General features: G+C 51.5%; 2 protein-coding genes and 1 long non-coding RNA gene across 13 annotated transcripts in view; 2 read left to right on the top strand and 1 right to left on the bottom strand.

Annotated features, from left to right (window-relative positions):
- The window catches only part of Jph2 (junctophilin 2), a 63,856-nt gene extending 55,166 nt beyond the window's left edge, over positions 1-8,690 (top strand). The window contains exons 3-6 of the mRNA XM_052723963.1: positions 2,042-2,160; positions 4,207-4,922; positions 5,473-5,567; positions 6,320-8,690. Coding sequence (XP_052579923.1) covers positions 2,042-2,160; positions 4,207-4,922; positions 5,473-5,553 — 916 coding nt within the window. The 3' untranslated portion in view covers positions 5,554-5,567; positions 6,320-8,690. The remainder of the gene's footprint in view (positions 1-2,041; positions 2,161-4,206; positions 4,923-5,472; positions 5,568-6,319) is intronic.
- Positions 8,691-11,654: 2,964 nt separating this feature from the next.
- LOC128101182 (uncharacterized) lies at positions 11,655-23,337 on the top strand. The gene is made up of 2 exons (XR_008215019.1): positions 11,655-12,055; positions 21,630-23,337. It is a non-coding gene; the product is annotated as an uncharacterized LOC128101182 (long non-coding RNA).
- Tox2 (TOX high mobility group box family member 2) overlaps positions 23,067-25,151 on the bottom strand; it is a 127,951-nt gene continuing 125,866 nt past the window's right edge. For 8 of the 11 annotated variants that reach the window (XM_052724053.1, XM_052724058.1, XM_052724054.1 and 5 more), the window contains one exon: positions 23,067-23,952. In XM_052724053.1, the coding sequence (XP_052580013.1) occupies positions 23,886-23,952 (67 nt within the window). In that variant the 3' untranslated portion in view covers positions 23,067-23,885. Of the gene's footprint in view, positions 24,153-25,151 lie in introns of all 11 variants that reach the window. The other 3 variants (XM_052724056.1, XM_052724057.1, XM_052724052.1) reach the window with 1 other exon arrangement.

Genomic DNA, 25,151 nt, shown 5'->3' with positions numbered 1-25,151 from the left:
GGGGGAGTCTTCCTTCTACACACTGACTGACAGGTTCAGGTCCTCCACTCTTTAATAAAATATATATATTTTTTAGTTAAAAATTATTTTTATGTGTATGGGTGTTTTGCCTGAATGTATGTGCACCACATGCATGCATTGCCCACAGAGGCCAGAAGAGGGCATCGGATCCCCTAGGACTGAAGTTATAGATGGTTGTGAGCTGCCATGAGGGTGTGGGAACTGAACCTGGATCAATTCCCAGCACCGGTGCTCTTAACTGCTGAGCCATCTCTCCAGCTCCTCTACTGCACTTCTGTGGACAGAATTTAGGGGGTCCATATCCCCAGAAACATGGCCTGAGGTGGTGATTCCCAAGCTAGTGATGCTGAGAGAATGCTTTCAGGGGAGGGGGCAGTGAAAAGCAGATAGATCAGAAAGGAAGGGGCTGAGCAAGGACTGATCTCAGCTTCAGATGTGTTTGGTCTGAGCACAGGGGACTGTGGGTAGGAACTGTAACTTGTGGATTTGATGGTCACAGAGGGAATGGGTCAGTGTCATCCAGTCTGTTGGAGGTTCTCTGGGGTTGGGGAAGTGGCACTTTCACTTTGAACACAGTAGCTTTGCTGGTTGCAGTTCTCTGGGGTGGCATGGAGTCATGGGCAGCTGGCATTCACAGCAGCTAGGGCAGGCACATGCAGGTGCATTTGTTCCATGAAGGGGCTTGGCCAGGTACCCAAAGTGTCTGCGTACATGTGAACTGAAGTTTGGCATTTCCTTCAGTCCTGGGAATAGGCAATAAACCATAGGAATACGAGCTGTACCTGTGACTTTGCGTCTAGCAGAAATCACAAGTGCTAGGATTACAGATGTGAGCCACCACATCTAGCTATGCTCATTTATACTTTTAAATTGTGGTGGTTAGGAGACCTGGTAGACATTTTTTAGTGTTGGTGAAAAAGGATATGCATTATCACATTATGAATTTGTTCTTTTATTTATTGTTTATTGTGCATCTGTATATGAGTATATGCATGTGAATGCAGGTGCTCAATAGTTCAAAAAGGGTGTTGGATCCCTAGAGCCAGAGTTACAAGCAGTTGTGAGCCACCTGATGTAGTACTAGGAACCGTGCTTGGGTCATCTGAAGAGCTATTCGTGCTTTTAGCCACGGAGCCATCACTCCAGCCCCACAGAGTTGTTCTTAAATATTTTATTAAGTGTGCCAATTCAGCTTCAGCTCTTCACAGCTCCAAACACTGCGTATTTTAAAACCTTGTTAATATTATTATCATTGTGTGTTTCTGGGGTGTGTATGTTTGCATGGAGGTCACAGGACAACTCTGTGGAGTTGGTTTTCTCCTACCTTTACTTGGGGTCACCAGATTGAACTCCAGTCTTCAGACTTGCTTGGCAAGCACCTTCACCAGCCGGGGCTTGCCTGTCTCTTGTGTAATTAAAAACACTGTTCTGCCAGATGTCATGGTGCATGGTTTTAATTCCAGCATTTGAGAGGCAGAGGCAGGCAGATCTCTGGGAGTTCAAGGCCAGCCTGATCTACACAGCGAGCTCCAGGCCACCCAGGGTTACCTGGTGAGACCCTGTCTCAATAATATTGTCTGGAGAAGGAATCCACAGCCTTCATCAGTTGGCCAAAGGAGGGAGAGAGAGTCTGTGACATGAAAGGGGCTAAACACTCTCTTCTGGGGTGATAGCCTCTTCTCTATTCAACCAGCCACAGGGAAAAGGGCTTTATTGACCAGACCTAGAAATAACATACATCATTGTCTTGTTACATACATATATATGGTCTTCCCAGAATGCACTGGGAAGAATGCAGTCATCTGACCATACCTAACTATAGGGGAGGCTTGGGGAATACAGTCTATGCATATCCAGAAACTGGAGGACTGGGCTAGGGAATGCCCAGTAGTCTGGGCCAGGGGGCTGTAATACTCATTGACATCCCAAGTGAGAACCTCTGCCCAGGATGACTCGCTCTGTCTTGGAGAGGATGTTCAGAGGGTTAGATTCTAAATCTCCCATCATATTGTCTCCTTAGGACAAGCCACGCCAAAGCCAAGGCTGAGGCAGCAGAACAGGCTGCTCTGGCTGCCAACCAGGAATCCAACATTGCCCGCACATTGGCCAAGGAGCTGGCCCCAGACTTCTACCAGCCAGGTAGGGCCAGCCATGGGTGGAGTGGTCAGGGGAGTCCCACGGTGGTCGCTTTTCCTCACTTGTTACAAGGTGGAGATGCCTAAGTGAAGTTCTGAATGCCTATGAGTTTTGGAACCTGTGGGTGTGGTACAAACGAGAGATGAGATAACACAGGGGTTCATGGGGGGGACACATCTCTGCCTCTATGCAAGACTGAGGTGGGATAGCTGAGACCCACCCCAGCTTGTCTCTTGTTCCCCCCTCTTGGCAAGACAGATGAGGGGAGCTGGTGATGCTGATGTGAACAGGTCTCTGGTGCATGGTGGGGGCGGGTGTCAAAGGGCTCTCTGTTCCTTTCAAAAGTTTGTGGGGTGTGGTTGGAATTTTCTTTGGGCCACCAACCAGCTTCCAAGTAGAGACACAGAGGCTTATTATTAATTATGAATGCTCAGCCTTAGCTTAGGCTTGTCACACTAGCTCTTTTAACTTAATTTAACCTGTTTCTATTCATCTATGTTTTGCCTCGGGGCTTTTTACCTTTCTTTCATTCTGTATGTCCTAATTTCCTGCTTTCTCCATGGCTGGCTGGCCCCTGGCATCTCCCTGTCATCTTTCTTTTTTCTTTTTTTGAGCCTAAATTCCTCCTCCTACTTACTCCCCTTTCCTGGAAGTTCCATCTATACCTCCTCCATTGCTATTGGCTGTTCAGCTTTTTATTAGACCAATCAGGTGCCTTAGGCAGGCAAGGTAAAACAGCAACACATTTTTACATAATTGAACAAATGCAACACATCTCTACATAGTTAAACAAACATTCCACAACAGTGGGGCACTGATCAGGCACTGCCTGTGTGATCAGGCAACATGCCGGGCTCTGGGGATGTGCAGCTAGGACCCAGAATCAGAAAGAGTCACACCGGTAGCTTTGCATTGGTTAACACAGGCTCCTGTGTTTAAATCCTTGCCTGCTACTCACCAGCTTTGGGATGTTGTGCAAGGTGAATGGTAACACTCAGCTCCTGAGCTGTGACTTAGGTACAAGAATAGAGCCTACTTTCTGGGCGTGAACTAAGTGCATGTAAAGGCTGCAGTGAGCTTGCGGTGGCCACGGCTCCTGTCTCTATTGTATCTCACATAGAGATCAAGGGCTGACTGAGTGCTCTGGGCCCTGGCCAGGTCTGTGAGTCTGTCTTGACATTGACTGGCTCTTTCTTGAGTTCCTGATTCAGTGGATCTGGGTGGAGCTAGTGAGTGACACACTTAATGAGATCCAGAGCAGGTGATGGAGCATCTAGAACCATCCTTTGAGAAACACTGCACAGGTAGACCTAATGGGTGCTCCAGCAGATGGAGCAAGAACAGGGGGCTGCAGGTTCAAAGGCACGGAAATGGAATAGAGTGGTATGCAGGAAGCTAGATGGTACAAGAGGGGAGCGCGGGGAGGCTGAGTGAAGAGAGTCGGGGAAGGGCACAGACTGCGCTTGGCAGAGCTGCGCCGGCTGCTGAGCGCGGAGATGGGGTCCTCTGCATCGGAGGGGTTTACGTGAGCAACATGCTTAGTGCATTGGAAACATCATTCTGGCTGCAGCTCGCCATCCAAAGTGACACTAGGTCTGTCTTTGATGCAGAGGGCGCGACTTCTTTCTGGTCACAGTGTTCCCCCTGCTGGTCACAGGAAGCACAGCACTAGCCTGCGTTGGGTGACCATTGCCTCAGTGGCTTTAGCAAGTAAACTTTCCAATAGAATAGGGGTGATTAGGCCCATTTTTCAAACAAATGGATGGAAAGAGACCAGTTAGGCGCATCATCTCGGCCCTTTGCTGTGTGATGCTGGACAAAGGACTTAACGTCTCTGGGTCTCCTTTTCCTCTGTGCGACAGAATTCACAATCTCACCTACCTCACAGAGTTAATTAAAGTTGACTGTTTTCACTACAGCCTGATCCTCCTCGGTGCAGTGAGTGGCGGCCTAGTAAACGAACGCGGCTCACAGAGGTTGCCCGCCTGGCCCAGGACGGCCCAGTAGGCCGTGGGTTCGAAGCCTACCTCTTTCTGTTGTCCCTGGCAGGTCCGGAGTATCAGAAGCGTCGGTTGCTCCAGGAGATCCTGGAGAACTCGGAGAGCCTGCTGGAGCCCCCGGAGCGGGGCGCGGGCGCAGGCCTCCCGGAGCGGCCCCGGGAGAGCCCGCAGCTGCACGAGCGCGAGACCCCGCAGCCCGAGGGCGGACCCCCATCTCCGGCCGGGACGCCCCCACAACCCAAGAGGCCCCGACCCGGGTCGTCCAAGGACGGCCTGCTGAGTCCGGGCGCCTGGAACGGCGAGCCCGGCGGGGAGGGCAGCAGGCCCGCCACGCCGTCCGATGGCGTCGGCCGTCGCAGTCCCGCGCGTCCACCCTCGGAGCACATGGCCATCGAGGCGCTGCAGCCGCCGCCCGCGCCCTCGAGGGAGCCGGAGGTGGCGATGTACCGCGGCTACCACAGCTATGCCGTGCGCACCGGGCCTCCCGAGCCCCCGCCCTTGGAGGACGAGCCCGAGCCCGAGGTCTCCGGATCCAACTCGGTGCCCCCGTCCCCCGCCTCCGCCACCGCCCCGGAGGAGCAGCCCCCTGCGCGGCGAAGTCCGGTGCCCGCCACGCCGGCTACTCTGGAGCCCAAGCCCATCGTCCCTAAAGCTGAGCCCAAGGCCAAGGCGCGCAAGACGGAGGCCCGGGGGCTGAGCAAGGCCAAGAAGAAGGGGCGTAAGGAGGTGGCGCTGGCAGCAGAGGCCGAGGTGGAGGTGGAGGAGGTGAGGATGCGGACAGAGGCAGGACAGGACAGGGGCCAACTCCAGCCCTCCAGAGGTAGTGGGACACTAGGCAGAGGAGCAGCTGCAGGTGGGAGCCTGAGCAATAGAGTCTGTGGCATTCGGCCAGGGCCACGGTGTCAGCCACCTCTCTGTTCAGGGCACAGCAGGGAGGGCTTCCTGGGGGCGGAGGAAGATCCCTACAGGGCTTGAATTATGGGCCTCTTTTGGAGTCCAGGAAGCGAACACAGCAGCAGAGAGCAAAGTTAATAGTTGGGAAGGCGAGTGGTGGGAGTCCAGACCGCCCTCCATGTGGCTTGCCACATGTCCTTTCAAGGCCCTGGAGGACTGGGTTGATTAGTTCCAAGAATTCTCCCAGCCCTCATGGTCTGGTGCAGACCAGGGTGCAGGGTCCAATTGTGAACAAACAAGGATGCTTTTAGGCAGATCCTTCCAGAAGCCCCGGCTTCTCTGCCCAGCCTTGTGACCTGGTTGGGGATGTGGGGTGTCTAGAGGTCCTGGGGACTAAGGCGGCCTTTCTTCATGCCTTCAGGTACCCAACACTGTCCTCATCTGTATGGTGATCCTGCTGAACATTGGTCTGGCTATCCTATTCGTTCATCTCCTGACTTGACCCTCATCTACCAGGTATGGCCAGAGATGGAAGCCCGGAAGCCAGGGTGGCGGGCCTTGGTACTCGGTATGGGGCATGATCTTGTGACTAGGTAAAGCCTATCTCTTAGTGTACAGGTGTGATATGCCTTGCACTCCCCACATTCGTGTGCTCACACACACTCAACTCGACTGCTCCCTCTCTCCACTTTGCCACACCATCTTTAGGTTTCTGTCCCTCAACATGCCCTTAGTTGGTTCTGTCTCCCCTAGGGTAGAACTTAGGTCTAGGCTAAAGGACAGAGGCCCTCACTGGTGTGAGAACCTTCCTCCTGCTGGGACAAACCTTACAGCCTGAGTCTGGAGCTTGGTCATACTGCATCTTGCCCTGCTCCCCCAAGAGACCCCCTGCTTCGATCCTGCCTTAGTGTGGACTGGAGGTTTCTAGACAGTCCAGGAGAGAGGAAGTCCTTGCTCCGTCACTGTGTAGTCGCCGGTGGCAGTGTTAGCCTTGCGGCTATAGCTCTGGGGTCTAATGCTGAGCTCGGGAGGTTCTCTGTGTCACTGGACACCAGGGAGCCCTTTCTTCAGGAACTGATGACTTTGGGGTTCAAAGAACAGAAGTGACCCTGGAGGTAGCAGGGAAGGGATCGCATCAATGAGCCAGCGGGGAGCAGGAGGGAGGCACAAGGGCCTGACTCTGATTTGCTTACAAAGCAGCCCTGCCCAGTGTGTGGCTCAGCCTTGGGTGCCATCTCCCTCTGCTGACTGGTGTTGTCTCCCTTCAGAGCCAGGAGTTGCACTGAGGATGCCAGGACTGTCTTTCTGCAATGCCAAGCAGGTGTCCCAGGAGGACTGGACTGTGGACTGAAGCCTTGCTCCACCCACTCCATGGATGTTTAAGGAGGCCTCCCATGAGCCCATTTGGGATGAGCCCGTTGGGTGCCGGGATGCCTGAGGAAGAGCATGTCTAGGTACCCTCCAGGGCAAAGGATGCCCCGAGGGAAGAGCTCCGGCCGCCCTGAGCCCCTTGACCAGCTCCCGCATCTATCCTCAGCCCTACCTCACCTTGCCCTGTCACCCTTCCCTGGGCTTTTGTGTGTTTTGAGAGGCGTCACCAAAGCAAGATATTAATACAAATCTCTTCCTCCTACGCAACCACCAATCTAGTACTCTGGTTGATGGCTTGAGGCTACCCAGGAAGATGAGGGGTGCAGAAGTCCCTTGGGTAGTGAAGGTGTGAAGACCCTGGGGAAGCCAAGTCCTGCCCAGTCCATGCTGCTCCAGAGTTTACAGAGTTCTGAAGGGCAGTAGGAAATGGAGAAGCCCAGTTCAATATACCAGCATGTAATGGCCTGCATCCTCCCTTCGGTCCAGTTGGCATCCCTTAGGACCAGTCGCAGGGGAGATCTGAGCATCTGAGCCTTTGGCTGGGAAGTCACCTACAGGGGTCTGGGAAAGGGTGGGAAGAAGGCAAGGTATGTTGTTAATGGCTCCTGATTTTGAGTGTGTCTGAGTCCGAGGCTGGAGTTCATTTAGGGTCACTGATGTGCCCTGGGTGGTCATGTAGGAGCTCTAGGCCTGAGAGCTGCAGCTACTGTGATGAATTGGCTTATCCGCTATGGGATCAGGGGAGCATGGCGTGGAAGCCTGTGGAAGTCAAGGGCTATATCCCTGGTGCATATTCTCTGGCAGAGAGGGCTGGAGACAAGCATTATCGAGGAAGACAGGAGTCAGTCCGGACTCCAGCGGGGGGCAGCCTGTGCAATAGCAAATCATGCTTGGCAGAAGGTTTACTTGCATGCACCTCACTTAAAGACATTTGCACCACACTGCGTGTTGGGGCCCTTGGGCTTGCTGGATGCAGCATGGCAGCCCAGGACCTGTGGTTCCCTATTTCCAGGAGCTTGGAAGGAAATAGTTTCCAGGCCCCTCAAGCTTAGGGAAGAGGAGGCAGCGGCATCCAAGCTGAGTTGGAGGAAGCTGCTGATACTCTCTGGCTTCATTTCTTTGGATCTCTTGGAGTTGGGCATGGAAGCCAGGCCTCCCCCTAGAGCGGCCTTGAACATGGATATTGGAGGTTGGCTTCCTTTTCTTCTCAGTCCATGGGCATCTTCTTGAGCGTCACGCTGGCTGTTCCCAGCACTGCTGGGCCTTGGTGACTTGATTGGAATCGCTTTTCTACAGAGAGGAGCCTGCAGATGTTGCTGTACCAGCCAGTGTGGGCAGGACTTTGCCCCTGGTTGGGTTTTCCTGGACTCTAGGAAATGGGGTGGGTGGAGGTTACTTAGGGGTGACAGGCTCCAGGCCTTGGCTCTGAGGTCATTGCTCCACTCTGGGTCCGGTCCCGCCCTGGGGACATGCTTGTGACTGTTGTTGGAGCTATCAGGGTTGTTTTTAGGAGGTCTGGGATGAGGGGTTAGGGTTCAGGATGCCAAGTCTGTGCCAAAAATAAAATCTGCATCTTCTCACAGCTCCAGCTGTGCTGTGGTGTCTGCTTGTGGGTCCAGGATGAGGGGTGGGGGCTGCTGGGTGAAGGACAGAGGGAGAGTCTGGGAGATGGCAGGTCCTACTACATCACATCCTCTTTCTGAAGATGCTCCTACAAAGCATTGAAGGGTAGCCAAGGGGCCTCCAGTCTGGAGAAGAGGCCCAGGACCATGCATCTCTTGTAATCTTTTTCCAAAAGCTGCTCTGGTTAGCCTACGGCAGCAGCAAGAGCCTGCCCTTTGAGACGGAGGCTCTCTGGGCTCCAGGCCTGGCTTAGACACGTTATGTCAGGAGCCTCCATTTGTATTGCCCCATCTGTAAAGTGAGGGTAACCCTGCCTGCCTCCTGGGGTCACCATGAGCATCACATTAAGGACTGAAAGGGTCTGGAGGGTTGGCTCCGTGAGTAAAGTGCTGTGCAAGCATGAGGACCTGAGTTTGGAGCAACAGAATCTACACGGACGCGGAGGACAGCGATGTATGCCTGTCACTCCATCTCCTGGGGTTGCTGGTCAGCCAGCTTAGCTGAAATGGCACACTCCAGGTTGAACGAGCGCCTCTCTCAAAAAATATGGTGGAGAGGCAATTGAGGTAGACATCTTGATGTCAACCCCTGGCACCCATGTATACCCACAAGGCAAGTGCACCACATACACAAATTCTCTCTGTGTGTGTCTCCGTTTCTGTCTCTCTCTGTCTCTGTCTCTCTGTCTCTCTGTCTCTCTCTCTCTTTCACACACACACACACACACACACACACACACACACACACACACACACACATCAGCCAAAGTTTATGTAGAGTCCAGCTACAGAAAGCAGCGGAGAAATTGCTCCCACGGTGTTATATGTGGTAACACCCTCTTGCATTTTGATGTAGGGACCCCAGGAGCCCAAAGGCAGTGGAGATGACTTGAGCATCAGCTAAGCAGTCACAGACTGTCTCATTGGGAGGACCCAGGGCCGTCTCAGCCTCCACAGAGGCTGAGGGAAGAGAGGTGGGCTTACACTGGCTTGCCCACAGCAGGTTCTTGGAGGGACAAGGTGCTCTGGTTGGGAACAAGCAATGTCCATTAAGGTTCCCTCACAGCTCGTGGCCAGGGAGACCTCAAGAGGACAGTCTGGCACCACCCACGCTGTGCCATATGTCATCAGGAGTTCTGATTGTCTAGGACTGCTGCCGACTGGCAATGTATCCCCGAGGCTGCCTTTGTTCCTCTGTCTTGGTTCTGCTTCACTGGGAGTGGTTCCTGCCCTGCAGCCTTCATCCCAGGAGAGCTGCTTTGAACCACATAGGTAGACTCTGGATGGTGAAGAGGATGTGAAAACTCTGTGCCCCCATAATAAGGGTGGCTGTGGGGTAGGTACCCCAGGAGGGTCAGTGCAAGTGCGAATAGGGACAAAATTGGTTTAACCTGCAAAGGCTTTGATAAAATCCACAGAGGGGAAGAGAATGGGTACCCAGCCGGTGGCCATTTGGTCTGCAGACTGGCTGGGGTTTCTGGGATGCTGGAAGATTGCTGGAATCTTGGAGACTGAGTCAGGTAGGTAGGTAGGTAGGTAGGCCAGAAGGGCGCCCCCTGGTGGCTCATGTACAGAGCACAGCCTGGTGTCTTTACAGTCTCAGTTCCTGGCCCATCCCCTGATATGTGGCCCTGGAGTCATTTAAGGTCTATTATAAGGTGGAGACTAATGGATAATAATGTGATAATTGACCATGGCTTTGGGGGCAAAGAAGGGAGGGACTGGGAACTCTGCAAGTCACATTTGGGATTTGTAGCAAGCAACTTCATCACTCCTGAGGGACTGACAGAGAAGCTGGCTGTATTGAGAGACCCCAGCCCAGTGATACCGTTGGAGGCACCAGGCTTGACAGACTTATATGGAAACTTGCCTTGCACCTGTGTAAATAAAAAACAACAACATCTGAATGGTAAAACACAGCACTTGAATGCATGCTGACGTGGTCTTGTTTTCCGGGGTTAAATCCTGACTGGGTTGGGGGAGGGGAGGCTGGAGGGGCGGGAGGAGGGAAGAGGGAGATCTGCGATTGGTATGTAAAATGAATAAATTTTTTTTGTAATAAAACAAAACAATGAGTAAAGGAGAGAAAAGGACAGAGAAGTAAACAAGCTTTTTGTGTCCTGAGGCTGTGGGTTCGGTAAAGACCGAGAGGACCAATCCCAGGTTGCCTTCCAATCAGACACAGGCCCCAAGTCTGGAGGTCCTGGGGCTACTCTCCCCGGGGACTAGTTGGTCTGGCTCAGGTGAGGAACTGGACAACACCAGGAAGCAGCCAGGTTGCAGACAAGTTCTCCAGCCTGTCGGATGTAGACAAGACGGTCCACAGCAGTCCAGCCCTGGCCAGCACCAGTTACCTGGGGTTCAGATGTGGCAAGACCATTGCCACACAGTCAGCCCCAGGGGGCTGCAGAACAGAGTGACAGACAGATGCAAAATGGGGTTAGAAATTAGTCTCTCTCTTCTCCTCTCTCTCTCTCTCTCTTGTGTGTGGATGTGTGTGTGTATCTGTCTGTCTGTCTGTCTCTCTCTTGTGTGTATGTGTGTGTGTCTGTCTGTCTGTCTCTTGTGTGTTTGTGTGTATGTGTGTGTGTGTCTGTCTGTCTGTCTGTCTCTCTCTCTTGTGTGTGTGTGTGTCTGTCTGTCTGTCTCTCTCTCTCTCTGTCTCTCTCTCGTGTGTGTGTGTGTGTCTATCTGTCTGTCTGTCTGTCTCTCTCTCTGTGTACTTGACATGCATGCTGTGGTGTGCACCCTGAGGCCAGAACACAACCTTTGGGAGTCCATGTTTTTCTCCCCCTACCATATGGAGCCCGGGACCCGACCCAGGTCATCAGGCTTCATGGCAAGCACCCTTACCTATGGATTCCTCTCCTTTTTTGTTTGTTTGTTTGTTTGTTTTAAGCTGGGATCTCAGGTGTCTTAGGAGGGCTTTGTAGCCACCAATGACATGGAACTTCTGACCCGTTAGCTTCCACTTCCTCAGTGCTGTGGTTACAGGCACGAGCCGCCACACTCAGTGTCTGCAGTGCTGGGGACTGGACCGGGGTTTTGTGCATGTTAGGCAAGCACTCTACCACCTGAAAGACACCCCCATGTGAGAGGCCAGGTTTTCACCCCCCTCTAGCTCCCATTGGAAGTTTGCAGGCCCAAGTGAAGGGTCAGTGCCTTGGGTGAAAGTGGCCTTTCCATCCTTTCACATTAGAGACAGTTTCCTACAACTTTGGGAAACTGTAGCAGTGGACATTGAACCCGCACTGGCTGTAGATGAAGGGAAGGAAATTCAGACAGGGAAAGCCTGACTGAGATAGAGGGCTGACCATAAGAAAACTGTCTCTTCTGGCTCCAGGGTGTTAGCCATAGGAAAAGTTTTATGAAGTCAGTGGTGGCCCACTAATCCACCTCCAAGGCATTGGTGTTCAGGAACGGGAACGGGGTTTTCTGTTGGCTTCCTCAGCGGTTACTAAGGACCTCCCCTTCTGTCCCACTCTGCACTCCAGCTTCCATAAAGACATTTGGGACATCTCAGAATGTCTCTGCACACAGGCCCTGGGAGGTCTGTAGGGGAAGCTGGGAAGATGCCAGGCGGCAAGTCACGTGGGCATCTTTCCACATCTCCTCATCTGCTTCTGGCCAGCGCCTGCGTGGCTCCTGAAGGAGGGCAGTTGGTGGCTCAGGCTGGCTGAGGAGATGGGTTGTTGAAATCAGTTGGCCAGATTGTCTGCCTGCCTGGGAAGACAGTTTGGCAGCTTCCGCTGAAGTTAAACATGCATCTACCCTATGATCCAGGATTCTCACTCCCACGTATTTACCCAAAATAAATGGAAACATATGTCCAAGAAGACATGAACAAGAATGTTCACGGTGGCTCTGGTATCACTGCCAAAAACTAGAAACACATGTGACTGTCAGCAGGGGAAGCGGCAAGCAAATGGCTCTGTCCATCACCAGGGGACCGTTCCGGAACAGAGGAGCAGTGACAGATGACGGGGGTCCCATTAAAAGCCACTGCGCTAGGTGAGAGAAGCAGACATGTAAACAGCGCAGATGGTGACATGAAATTCTCTGAAAGGCAAAGCCAGGCTGGAGTGACAGAGTCAGCACAAAGGTTGCCTAGAAAGGGCTGGTGGTGGTGGTGCTGGTGCTGCTGGTGGTGGTGGTGCTGCTGGTGCTGGTGCTGGTCGTGGTGTGTGTGGTGCTGGTGGTGCTGGTGGTGGTGGTGCTGCTGCTGCTGTTGGTGGTGGTCGAGCAGGTAGGGGTTGGCTAGGAAGAGGTGTGAGTGAGTTTCTGGGGGGATGGGAGGTCATGCATCTGGTCTGGAATGGTGATGACATGTACATTGGCCCAAATCTACCAATTTGTGTACCTAAAATCTAAACATATTAGAGTAGATAATTTACACCACAGGTTTGTTTTTAATTTCTTGAACAAGTTTGAAATAGAAATTAAGAACCTTCAAATTTATGTGTGTGTGTGTGTGTGTGTGTGTGTGTGTGTGTGTGTGTGTGTGCGCGTGTGCGCGTGTTCACGTGTTCATGTAGAATCTACATTGTAGATGAATGCAGGGATATGTGTGTCTTGTGCCATGCACATGTGTGGAGGTCGGAAGACAACTTAGAATGACGGTTCTTAGCTTCTGTTTCTTGTAAGTCAGGGCTTGTTAGCCGCTGAAGGCCCAGGCTAGCCAGCTCACAAGCTTCTCAGGGTTCTGTTTGTACTTCCTATCTTGCCATAGAGTGCAAGATTGTAGCTGGGCCTCCTGTGTCCACAGAGTGCTGGGATAGCAGGTGGGCCTCCTGTGTCCACAGAGTGCTGGGATAGCAGGTGGTCCCCCTGTGTCCACAGAGTGCAGGGATAGCAGGTGGGCCTCCTGTGTCCACAGAGTGCAGGGATAGCAGGTGGTCCTCCTGTGTCCACAGAGTGCTGGGATAGCAGGTGGGCCTCCTGTGTCCACAGAGTGCTGGGATAGCAGGTGGGCCTCCTGTGTCCACAGAGTGCAGGGATAGCAGGTGGTCCTACTGTGTCCACAGAGTGCTGGGATAGCAGGTGGTCCCCCTGTGTCCACAGAGTGCTGGGATAGCAGGTGGGCCTCCTGTGTCCACAGAGTGCAGGGATAGCAGGTAGCCTACCCTGTCCAGCTTTACATGGGTTCTGGGGATCTGAATACAGGTCTTCACACTTGCGTGAAAGCGCTTTGGGGAGCTATCTCCTCAGCTCAGAAAATTAAGACATTAAAAGCAAAGGTGAGCTGGTCCAGCCCACGCCAGTCATGGTCAGTCCCCTAGTTCCACTAGTTCCGTTCTTAGGATGGGTTAGAGTGTCAGCGGGATGGTTGCTTTTTTCATTCATGATCAGTCCAGGAATGGGGTTCATGGACTCACTCTTAGTTCGTAGGAACAATGGAAAGATAGTTGTGGGTCCCTGGCTTTCAGGTGGAAAGAGTGGCCTTTTATGGAGCAGACACCAAACTGGGGAGAAGAATCAGGTACCACACTGACTGATGCTCACCGAGGCACCACTGTCTTCTAGCTCTGTGACCCTGGGCCAGTCTCTGATGCCTCTGGGCACGGTCACTTTTATTTGTGAAGTTCAGGCTCTCAGCTATGGCACAGGTTGATGGAAGACAATGAGATGATTGGTATTCAGTGGGAACCCCAGCCCATCGGTCAACATGGGCCTGCCGTCAATCTCTTTTCCATTGGGCACCAGGAAAGGCTGCTCCAGGAACAAGCAGAGGCCCCTCTCCTCAGCCTTCCACACAGATTATGTTTCTGTTGGCTGGAAAAAGAGCCTGGAGAAATTTGGGCATGGGAGCACACTGGTGATTTCCTGGATTTGTGAGACTAAGGCAGGAAGATTATAAGGCCAGCCTGGGCTACACCGGAAGACTGTCTAAAACAACCAGGCACATGGGCCTCCACTCTTCTGTGCTGAGCTATTGGCTACTGATGGATCCTGGGAGGGAAGGAATCATATCTTCAAATGTGTCCACGCTGGTGAGACACACACACTAGGCTCCATTGAACAGTTCTGAACCCATGGTCATACAGACAGCCCTGGTTAAACTCGGTGGGCCATAAAACAAGACAGAAAGGCGTGTAAGAGAAAGATTTGTAGGGAGGGACAAGAGTTGACAGGGGTGGGAAGGAGATAAGCAGGCGTAAGAGATGCAGGGACACACACACACACACACTTGTCAAGGAAAAAATTTAGTTAAAAAAAAATCTAGGACTCACGAATGAGAGAAGATGTGATATCTGTCTTTCTGAAACTGGATCGATTCACTTAGCGTTGTCTCTGGCTGCCTCCGTTTTCCTGCACAAACCGTGACTTCACAGGTTGTGTCCATAAGGTAGCGATTGTGAACAGTGCTCCAGCAAACATCATTGTGCAAGTTAAAACAGCAGCCTTGGCTCTTGTGAACAGAGTGGAAGGAGGGGCGGGGCTGGGCGGGGCTGGTGAGGGTGGAAGGAGGGGCGGGGCTGGTGAGGGTGGAAGGAGGGGCGGAGCTGGGCGGGGCTGGTGAGGGAGGAAGGAGGGGCGGAGCTGGGCGGGGCTGGTGAGGGAGGAAGGAGGGGCGGAGCTGGGCGGGGCTGGTGAGGGACGCTTCTCCAGGGCCTCTGAAGTCTGCAGTTAGACCTGGCCTCTGGCACTTCATCTCCTGGGAGGGGTGGCCACCTCCAGAGCAGGCCTTATATGTGGGTTCTTCCTCTGTCCCTTGGGAAGTGAATTCTGCAGGCAGCCGCAGCAGGAGGCAATGGAGGCGAGGAAAGGATCGCCACACCCCCCACACACCTGGTGACCCAAAACAACTCCTTTCTGGGAGGAAAATCTATGGTAAATTCAGCCTTTCTTGGTCTGATTTCTGGGATGACATTTTAAACCCTGACCACCAGGGAGTGCGGCCACTCCACAGTCATACTTTCAGGGGCACTTTCTGCTTAAGAGAGAAATCTGGGTGGCACTTCCTACAATCCAAAGGACATTTTACTCCTATGAAATCTCGGGAGTCTGCAGAGATCTACTCTTCTTTTGGTTAGGGTCACCAGGCCAGGCTCCCTCCTCCTGCCACCCAGTGAAAGGAAAACAAAAACGAGGCAAGAAACCCCCAAACCAAAGACCCTCAAACTAACCAAGCAGCCAACCAAACAATACCAGCTGGGCACCCCTCTGTCTCACCTGCACCAGATGGAAGGGTATCCTGTGTGGGCCCAGAAGGTGCTGGAGTCTGGCTAAATTTGTCTTGGCAGACTGTCTCGTAAGGGTCACTGAACACCAAGTGGTATTAGACTGTTGTCACAGTCACTTCAGGGTGGCTGTAACTGTTGGGGACTTGGATATGGAGGCTTAGCATGAAGGGCAATGACCTATGTAACTTTGCTTATGTCAGAACTGGACTCCAATACTTTGTTTCACCAGAAGAGTGCAATTTAGCTTCAGGGTTATTTGTTTAAAGTGCAGTTCTCAATTTTTACCACCAAGAGGCGCAACTGCTCCACACACGAGCACACACTCTAAAAGCTACGAATTTAAAAATAAAATTGACATAGTTATTACTTGCTTTATTCTATATATCCCTCACATCAGTTCTGAGATTTAAGCCAGTACTGTGTTATGCAGATAAGAATCCAAGATTTGCTCTTCCAGAGGACACAGGTTCAATTCCTAGTACCCACACAGTAGCTCGCAACTGTCTGTAGCCACAGTTCCATACCCTCTCCCTAGCCTCTAAGGTCACCAGGCACACACATGGTGCACAGATACATACACAGGCAAAATACCAAACACATAAAATAAACTAGTAATTAAAAAAAAGCTGGAGAGATGGCTCAGAGGTTAAGAGCATTGACTGCTCTTCCAGAGGATGCAGGTTCAAGTCCCAGAACCCAGAACTGTCTGTAAATCCAGTTCCAGAGGATCTGACACCCTCACACAGACATCCATGCATACAAAACGTCAATGCACATAAAATTAAAATAACTAAATTTTTTTTTTTTTTTTAGTCCAAGATTCAAAATCAGGTCTGTGCATCTGACTTCAAAATCCACCTTTAGCTTCATCCTCGATGGAGGGGAGGTAGAAGCTCATGGCTGCATGGGGATGGCAAGCCCCAGCCATCTTTTTGCGTGTGGCTAGCAGATGGAAATCCCTCTTCGGCGGGGCACCGTTTCCACTTAACCACACTCTTCGCTAAGCTCTCTTACATGGTACCCTGCTTTCTTTCTGTCCCCAAAACCGGGGCACTTGAATTCATAATTCCACATAGTTTACTGGCACAGTTATACCAACATTTTGTTATGTGATCATCAGAATGTGAAGGTGGAGTTTGGGAGTCAAGTAAAAATGATAACTATGGCTAACTGTCATGCTGAAGATGTGGGGAGGTGACTTTGTGCAGTGTTCACATCTGTCATTGTTAAGCCTCACACTGTCATGGAAGGGATTGAATGTCCCCAAATGTACACGCTGGAGTCCTGGTGCCCAAAGCCTCAGAATGTGGAGCCTTAGGGATGGGGCTTTAAAGAGTGGTTAAGTCAGACAATGCTGTTAGTGTGGGCCTGGACTCAGTCCATCTGATTTCCTCATGAGATGAGACTTGTACATACAGAGAGACTCCAGGGGCGAAATGCGAGGACAGAGGTAGAGGGCTGGAAGGATGGAGGTGCAGAGGGCTGGGAGGATGGAGGTGCAGAGGGCTGGGAGGATGGAGGTGCAGGGGGCTGGGAGGGTGGAGGTGCAGGGGGCTGGGAGGGTAGAGGTGTAGGGGGCTGGGAGGATGGAGGTGTAGGGGGCTGGGAGGGTGGAGGTGCAGGGGGCTGGGAGGGTGGAGGTGCAGGGGGCTGGGAGGATGGAGGTGCAGGGGGCTGGGAGGATGGAGGTGCAGGGGGCTGGGAGGATGGAGGTGCAGGGGGCTGGGAGGATGGAGGTGCAGGGGGCTGGGAGGATGGAGACAATTGTGTTAAGTGAATGAAGCCAATCTCAGGATGACAAATAGATGTTTTCTCTCCTCTGCGGCTCCTATGGTTCATATGGCTACATAAACTCATTATGACACAGGATGTGAAAGTGGAAGTGAAACTCTTTAGGGGGACAGAGGGGCCTGATGGGAGGGAGAGGAGAGGAGAGGGAAGGGAAGGGGAGGGAGGGAGGAGGATCAAGGAGGAACAAGCTCAACATATCTGTGTCTGGAAATACAAATTAATTGATTAAAACACAGACCCACTGGGTATGGTGGGGCACACTATAATCCTGGTGCTAGGGAGGCAGAGGCAGGTGGATCTCTGTGAGTTTGATGCCAGCTTGGACTACACACTTAATTCTAGACCAGCAATGGCTACATAGTGAGACCCTGTCTCAAACAACAACCCCAAAACTGGGGCTGGAGAAATGACCCAGAGGTTAGGAGCACTTGTTGTTCTTACAAAGGACCCAGGTTCTATTCCCAGCACCCACATGGAGGTTCACAACTGCCTGTAACTCCAGTTCCAGGGGATCCAATGTCCTCTTCTGACCTCTGAGGGCACCAAGCATGCACGTGGTGCTCAGACATACATGAAGGCAAAACACTCAAACATGTGGTGACATTGTGTTCTCCAGTATCTTGTGCACCTTAATAAACTTATCTGGGGTCAGAGAACAGAACAGCCGCTAGATAGACATAGAGGTCAGAAAATGGTGGCACATGCACCTTTAATCCTAGCATTCTGGAGATCCGGATCTCTGTCAGTTCTCTGTGAGTTCAAAGCCACACTGAAAACAGCCAGGCAGGGTGACACACGCCTTTAAACCCAGGAAGTGATGGCAGGAAGCAGAAAGGTATAAAAGATATGAAAACCAGGAACTAGAGTCTGTTAAGCTTTTAGGTTTTTAGCAGCAGTTCAGCTGAGATCCATGCGGATGAGGACACAGAGGCTTCCAGTCTGAGGAAACAGGATCAGCTGAGGAACTGGCGAGGTGAGGTTAGCTGTGGCTTGTTCTGCTTCTCTGATCTTTCAGCATTCACCCCAATACCCAGCCCCAAGTTTGTTTTTATTAATAAGACCTTTTAAGATTCATGCTACACAAACATATAAAAATAAAAAAACTAAAAAATGTAAAACAAAAAACCCCTACACCAACAAAATTCTCTGCTGTATGTGTACATGTTCACTGTAAGAAGTCAAAAATCATGGGCAAGGCAAAGAAAAGAAAGGGGCTGGAGAAACGGCCCGGGCTGGAGGGCAGGTGCTCTTGCTGTTCTTGCAGGGCGTGCACTAGAAGTATGACTCCAAGCACCCAGACTGCTACGTTCACAAATCTGTACTCATTCAATCGACACATACGTTTAAAAAAAAGTTTTGGCTAGTGTGGAACTTGCTATGTAGAACAAACTGGTCTTGAACTCACAGAGATCCTCCTGCCTCCGCCTCTGGGGTGCTGGGATTAAAGGTGTGTGCCCCCACACCAGCCTCTGGGGGAAAAAAGGTGGAGTCACCAGCTAGATGAGGAGGAAGCAGGATGGGCAGTGTGGAGAAAGGTAACACCACGTGTCAGAACATAGATTAATATAAATGGGTTAATTTAAGTTATAAGAGCTAGTTGAGAACAAGTCTATGCTAAGGCCGAGCTTTCATAATTAGTAAGAAGTCTCTGTGTCGTTATTTGTAAGCTGATGGCCCAAAGGTAACTCTGACTATACTGCATACAACTATGCACAGCATGCATATACTAATGTGTACCCCCAAGTGCATATGGACATCACAAATACAGTGTTACATACTAATGCACACATGCCAGCTGCGTGCATCTTATCTCACATGGGAAATCCATAGGGACTTTACTCACCTCCTAACATCTCTGTTCTCACACCATACACAGACGCCACTGTCCACCATCATCACTGTGCAGTTAGTGAAGGCTTGGGCCCCAGAACAGACGTGCAGAGGTGCAGGACGGAGTATAAGCACATATGTCAACAGAGGGTTACTGACCTGCTCCAGATGAAAGGGCCTCTCACAACAATGTGGGCTCCACAATCCTGGATAAGACCCTTTGTCATGGAGCCAGGCAGCCTGGGGATTCTGAGAATGGGAAGTTCAACATACTGGAGCCAAGTGTCAGTCTTAATGGTACCTTAGATGGAACCTTAACCTTGGCCCCAAGGACAGTCCTAAGCTAATTAAGCCCAAGCACTAACTCTGACACCAACCCCACAACCGCGCTTCTAGCCCAATACCAACCCCAATGCATCCCGCTCCCAACCCTAATCCAATCAAAATCCCAGCTATAACTCCAATCAAACCTCAACTTCAACTTTTTTTTTTTTTTTGGTTTTTCAAGACAGGGTTTCTCTGTGTAGCTTTGCGCTTTTTCCTGGAACTCGCTTTGGAGACCAGGCTGGCCTTGAACTCACAGAGACTCGCCTGCCTCTGCCTCCTGAGTGCTGGGATTAAAGGTGTGAGCCACCACCGCCCGGCAACTTCAACTTTTTTTAAAAAAGGATTTATTTACTTATTATGTATACAGAAGAGGGTGCCAGATCTCATTACAGATGGTTGTGAGCCACCACGTGGGTGCTGGGAATTGAACTCAGGACCTCTGGAAGAGCAGATGGTGCTCTTAACCTCTGAGCCATCTCTCCAGCCCTCAACTTCAACTTTTAACTCTAGCCCAACACCAAATCCTACCCCAACTCCAACTCTAATCCCAGTCCAAACCCAACCCTAAGCACATTCCATTGCCACCTACACCCTAATCTCTGGTTCAGGCATACCTCAGATGCGACCTCCCCAAGGAAATCGTCAAGATCTCAGATGGACTGAATGTCTGGCCCTCTCCTGGCTTCCCTGTTGGCACCAGGCGCATGATTGGTATTTTTAATTTTTTGTATATGTGACTTAGTATATAAGGTTACAACTTTATTATTAGCTAACATCAGTGTTCCTGAAGCCACTAGAGGCAAAATCTGTGCCCCTTTCTGACTGGTGTCCCTGGGGTCCAGTGGGGACAGGCGGGGTAGCTCTGAGTTTCATTCTTGATGAACGAGCAGATTGTGTGTGAGTGTCGAGAACACTGAAAATTCTCATGCGTGTTGCCCACACTCTAATACGGATAATCTTCTGGGTCCCTCCCGAAGGAAGATGTCACTGGACCATTGCAGGGCCAGCCGTGCCTTCCTGTGGGGAAGGAAGACAGTAGGAATAATTGTCTCCTGCTGGGGTCTCCTCCTGGCTGTGGGGAAGGATGGACAGGTGGGCTCAAGCAGGAGCCCAGCTTTAGGAAAGGAGGGGAGGCCCCTGGGACAGTGGAGACAGGCTGCTGCAGCAGTTCAAGGTTTTCTCAATGACAGGCTATGGCTCTCAGGTCCAGACCACAGACTGGCCCTGGCAGTGGAGGGTGCTACCGCTGTGGGAGTCCCTGGCCCATGCCACAGCTGTGGGATGCAGAACGCAGGAACAACCTACAGTGCTGGACTGGGTGCCCCACGGGGTGTGGCTGTGATCACTGTAGAAGGGAGTGGACAGGAGTGGACTCCACCTCCCAGGCGTTGGGTTTGGGCCGGTGCTCACAGGCTGAAATTTGTATGTGCAGAAACGACAGTTGTGGGCATCATGGATGTGGCCCTACTGTGGCCGTGAACTCAGCTGGCATCTGGAGTCTTCATCTGTAGAAACACACAGGACCTTAGACGCAGAGTCTGGTTGAGCGGGGCTCTCAGAGCGGAGGGAGGCATTGGGGCAGCAGACCGGCAGCTAAGGAAGGACAGGCTCCTGGACCCTGCGCAAGCTGCCTCCACAGTGAGGCTTCTCCATTGCTGAGGCATTGGCTGAGGGCAGCTCTGGAGGTTCTTTGTCCCCTTCCCTCCCTTCTGGGACAAAGGTGTCACTATGAGTGGGAACAGCTGCCAGTAAAAGGGACCTGGGGGACGTCAACAACACCCACTACATTTGGTGCTACATGCACATGTCTGCCCCTCACCTCTCTGCCTCCCAGAGTCATATGTTGGAATATTAGCCTTCAATGTCATAGGATGTGGAGGAGGGCGTTGTGGAAGACCATTAGGTCTAGAGATGAATACCTCATTATTGGGATTTGTGCCCTAATAGACCCAAAACATTTGCTTGGACCATGTGAGAGCACAAGGCAGGTGTCTGTGACTGGGAATTTGGCCCTCACCACCATCTTGGCCTTACCAGCCTCCAGAGATGTGAGCAAAGATGTCTTTGGTGGTGAGCCCACCTACGTACTCTGTTATGGTGGCTCAAATGGAAGAAGACAGTTGGCATTCATTTCAGCACCCATGAGGCCAGCCCAGGTATGCAAAGTGCTTGCAAATGACCCCAACAGCCTGGTAGGACAATGAAGTGGGGCACACCTTGCTGGACCCTCGTGGCCTCAGGTTCTGCTGATTGGGACTATCTTTGTTGGTCTAATGGTGTCTTGTAAAAGCGAGAGATGGCTGTTCAACTGTGGAAGCCATCACCATGGCACTAACGAGTTCCACACAGAAAGGAAACTGTAGCTTCATTGGAGGTTTGTGTTCCACATTGCTGGGCTGTGCTGATGAGAGGTGACTGACTTTGCTTGGGGTTTTCTTCTGTCTTTTTCCCAGGAGGATTACAACATGCCCTGGAGAGGAAACTGTTCTCCGCAAGCCTGCACTTACATCTAGGCATCCTCTGAATGAAGGGTGTGGCCCGCGGGAAAATGAGAGGTTCCGAGATGATGTAAATGTGGGGCTGCTCTGTCTAGAGCAGGACACCTGCCCCTGTCTCAAAGAGCTGGGTCAAACACTGGGAAACCAAACCAAGGTCTGTGACACAGGGTGTGACAGCAACCTCCCAACCCCTCCCTGCCAGGCCACTGCTATTCTTTAGCGTTCAGCTTGTGACAATTATTACCTTGAAGTGTCACCACCTAACAGCTGCTGGGGAGCCTGGGTTAAGGCATCTCTGGTCTAGGATGCTTCCTGAAGGAAGGTTTGAAGGAAACTCTCCTGTCCCTTGGGCTCCGACTGTCACCAGCTTACCTGTGTTTATGAGGGGGGACTCCATGCACAGAATCCCACTCATCACTGCCAGGAGCCTGTGGCTCTGTCCCATTACTGTTCTCTCCTCAGACGTTATGTTCATGTCTACATTGTGCAGTCGGCTCTATTTCACACTGACATCTTTTTAAAAAGTGATTTCTCTTTATGTGGTACTAACAATGGAACCTTGGGTGTTTGGAATGCTAGGGAAACCGAGATACATCCCAGCCCCACAGTGAAATCATACAAAATCTGACTATGCATGTTAAAACACTAATGTTTCCAGAATGTGCTGACATCTGGGGACACTCTTTAGCACCTGGGATTTTACCAACGCTTTTCAGTGGCTGGAGAGCGAGGTCTCATCTGGAAAGCCCAAAGCTGACCCTCTCATGTACCTTCACATACAGAGCATTTACTCTGTGCCACAAAACTGAGAAAGTTTTTTTTATCTCCTTCTGTCCACACCATAGCTGAGGTCAGGGATTGTTTTGCCCATACACAGGCCCTCATGCTGGTGAGTGGCAGGCAGGACTCTGCTCCGAGTCTGCCCTCAGAAGAGACTCTGACCTAGTGAATCTACCACCACATGCCACTTCAGGAGTCCAGGCCTGGCTCAGATGCAGGACCAATCTTACAGCCATGGAATGAACACAACTTGGTCATGATGTATGATCTTCTTAATGTGCTCTTAAATCTCCTTAAAAAGTTATAGTTACATTATTTATTTGTGTGTAAAAGTCAGAGGACAACTTCTAGGAATCAGTTCCTTCCATCCGCCATGTGGGTCCTGGGACTCAAACTCAGATTGTCGCATTGGCGGCAGGCACCTTTACCAGCTGAGCCATCTTGCTGGCCCTTAATGTGTTCTCGAATTCTATTTGCAAAAACGTTATTGTGAGTTTTTGTATCTATGTCATCAGGGACACTGGTGTACCACTCCTTTATTTGTTGTTTCTTTATCCGGCTTTGGGGATAGGCTAACCAGGCCGGGGTGAAAAAGTGTGGGAAGACACAGGGTTGCTTGCCACTTTTCAGAAGTTTTATTACAAAGAGGTCTGAGCGAAGCACTGGGGGACCGGGACAGACATTGCAAGGGCCAGGAGACAGCTGCAAACAACACAAACCAAAGCCAGACCCCAAACCACACACATGTTAGGAGAAACCACAGCGTTGTTCTCAACTTTTCTTCATAAACAGATGACCAAAATTGTTGCTGGCATTTTTAAATAGGTGGATATGTGATATATTAAAAAAAAAAAAAAAAGAAAAAGAAAAAGAGGAAAAAGAACATGAAGACGAGAAAGAAGAGGAGGAAGAGGAGGAGGAGGAAGCAGCAGAAGAAGGAGGAGGAGGAGAAGGAGAAGGAGAAGAAGAGGAAGAAGGAGGAGGAGAATGCCCCTGGGTGTGGCTTAAAAGCTCCCGTTCTCTCTGTGTGCAGATAAGAGTCAGTTTGACAGCTTCTGTGCACATGTCTCCCTTAAGATAAAACTTAAAAAAAAATGTGCTAAAGGTCTTATAAAATGTTTTTTTCTCTTTTCTTTTTTTTAACCTTAAAGGAAACTTTCTTTCTCCCCACAAAATAATCTCACAGATGTCTTCAGCACGGTTCTAAAACAGTGAACTACTTACACGGAACCCACAGCGTGTGGGTTTCAGCATCTTTTGTGTACACCGAGAGCACACCTGTGGCTGGCCCAGCATCTGGGGTGGGTGTCTGTTGCTAAGCAACCTGGAGGGGGGCAGCCCGGTGAGCTTGGGCTGGGGCCAGAAGTCCAGACGCAGGGGACTGTGTGCAGGCCAAGGAGTGGGGTCCACAGCTACCCTGGAGCAAGCAGGTCAGCGGGCAGAAGGTTCCTGTAGGTTCTTTGGGCTGGTGGTGGGCGGTGGACTGCCTCTGCAGAGTCTGGTGGGAGGTCGAGGGAGAGACTCAGCCCTGGGGCATGGGTGTATCACTGCTCTCGCTGGCCGGTCACCCTGCCTGCTGCCATGGCCTCTCTCTTGTGGTCAGCCCTTCTGGCTCGGAGCAGTGCCCTCCGGAGAGCCTCAGGGAGGGAGGGGAGGCGGGATTAGGTGAGGTAGAGCGATTTATCCCTGGGGAGCAAGCTGCAGGAGAGAGTAGGGGCTGTCAGCTACCAGAGCCCACCCTGGTGTCCTGGCCCTGTGTCCCTCACTCTGATCAGCTGTCCCTAAGGTTGAAGAAGGGGCTGCCCATCAAGCAGAACCAAGCATCCCTCCTAGTGTCCTACCAGGGACTATCTAGTTTTTTAATTTGCTCTTCATGTCTCTTGTGGTTTTGTTTGTTTGTTGTTTTTGAGACAGGATCTTAGGATCTTATGTATTCCAGGCTGGCCTTGAACTCTTGGTGCAGTTGAGGATGAGCTAGAACTTTTGATTCTCAGGCTTCCATCCCAACCTCCATCCTGAGTCCTGGGAATTCGAGGTACGCATCACCACACCAGGTTTAGGCAGGACTGGGGACCAAACCCAGGGCTTCATGCACTCTAGGCAAACACTCTGCCAACTGAGAGATGCCTCAAGCACCCCCACCATGTCTGCTTTTAGTCACAACATCATTTGTATATTTCAAACAGAATTACAGGAAGGTAGACACCTTTCTGTCTTTAGAATACAACACAGGGTGATCCAGATACGGTGTCCCATGCCTGTGTGAGGATGAGGCAGGAGGCTCATGAGTTCAGAGCTAGCCTGGGCTACATAGAAAGACTCCACATTTAATAAGAATGTGCTGCTGTGGATCAGACATTCTCACTCAGGGGAGAAGGGACAGCCTTAGGAAGTTCAGACACAAAGTACTTACTCCTCCTCGGCCCTGACTTTGGGAAGGGAAACAGAAGGGAAAGGGCTGGGGGAGAGTCCGTGCCTGCTGGGGCTATGAAGGGAATCCCTGCCCGCCTGACTCTGCACACCTGCACAGGCTCTCCCTAGAAGGTCGGAAGTGGAAGCCAGGTTCATGAGGTGGTGGGAGCACTCCTAGGCTGGGCAAAGTAAGAAGCCCATGCTGAAAGGCTGGTGGCCAGGGATGGGGGACACACTGCCTGGTGATGGCGATGGCCACTGTCCACTAGATACTCATACCTCACT

The sequence above is a fragment of the Peromyscus californicus genome, unplaced genomic scaffold, assembly GCF_007827085.1.
Source record: "Peromyscus californicus insignis strain IS unplaced genomic scaffold, ASM782708v3 Scaffold_7__1_contigs__length_154581171, whole genome shotgun sequence".
Lineage (NCBI taxonomy): Eukaryota > Metazoa > Chordata > Mammalia > Rodentia > Cricetidae > Peromyscus > Peromyscus californicus.
This window is presented reverse-complemented; position numbering and strand designations above follow the sequence as displayed.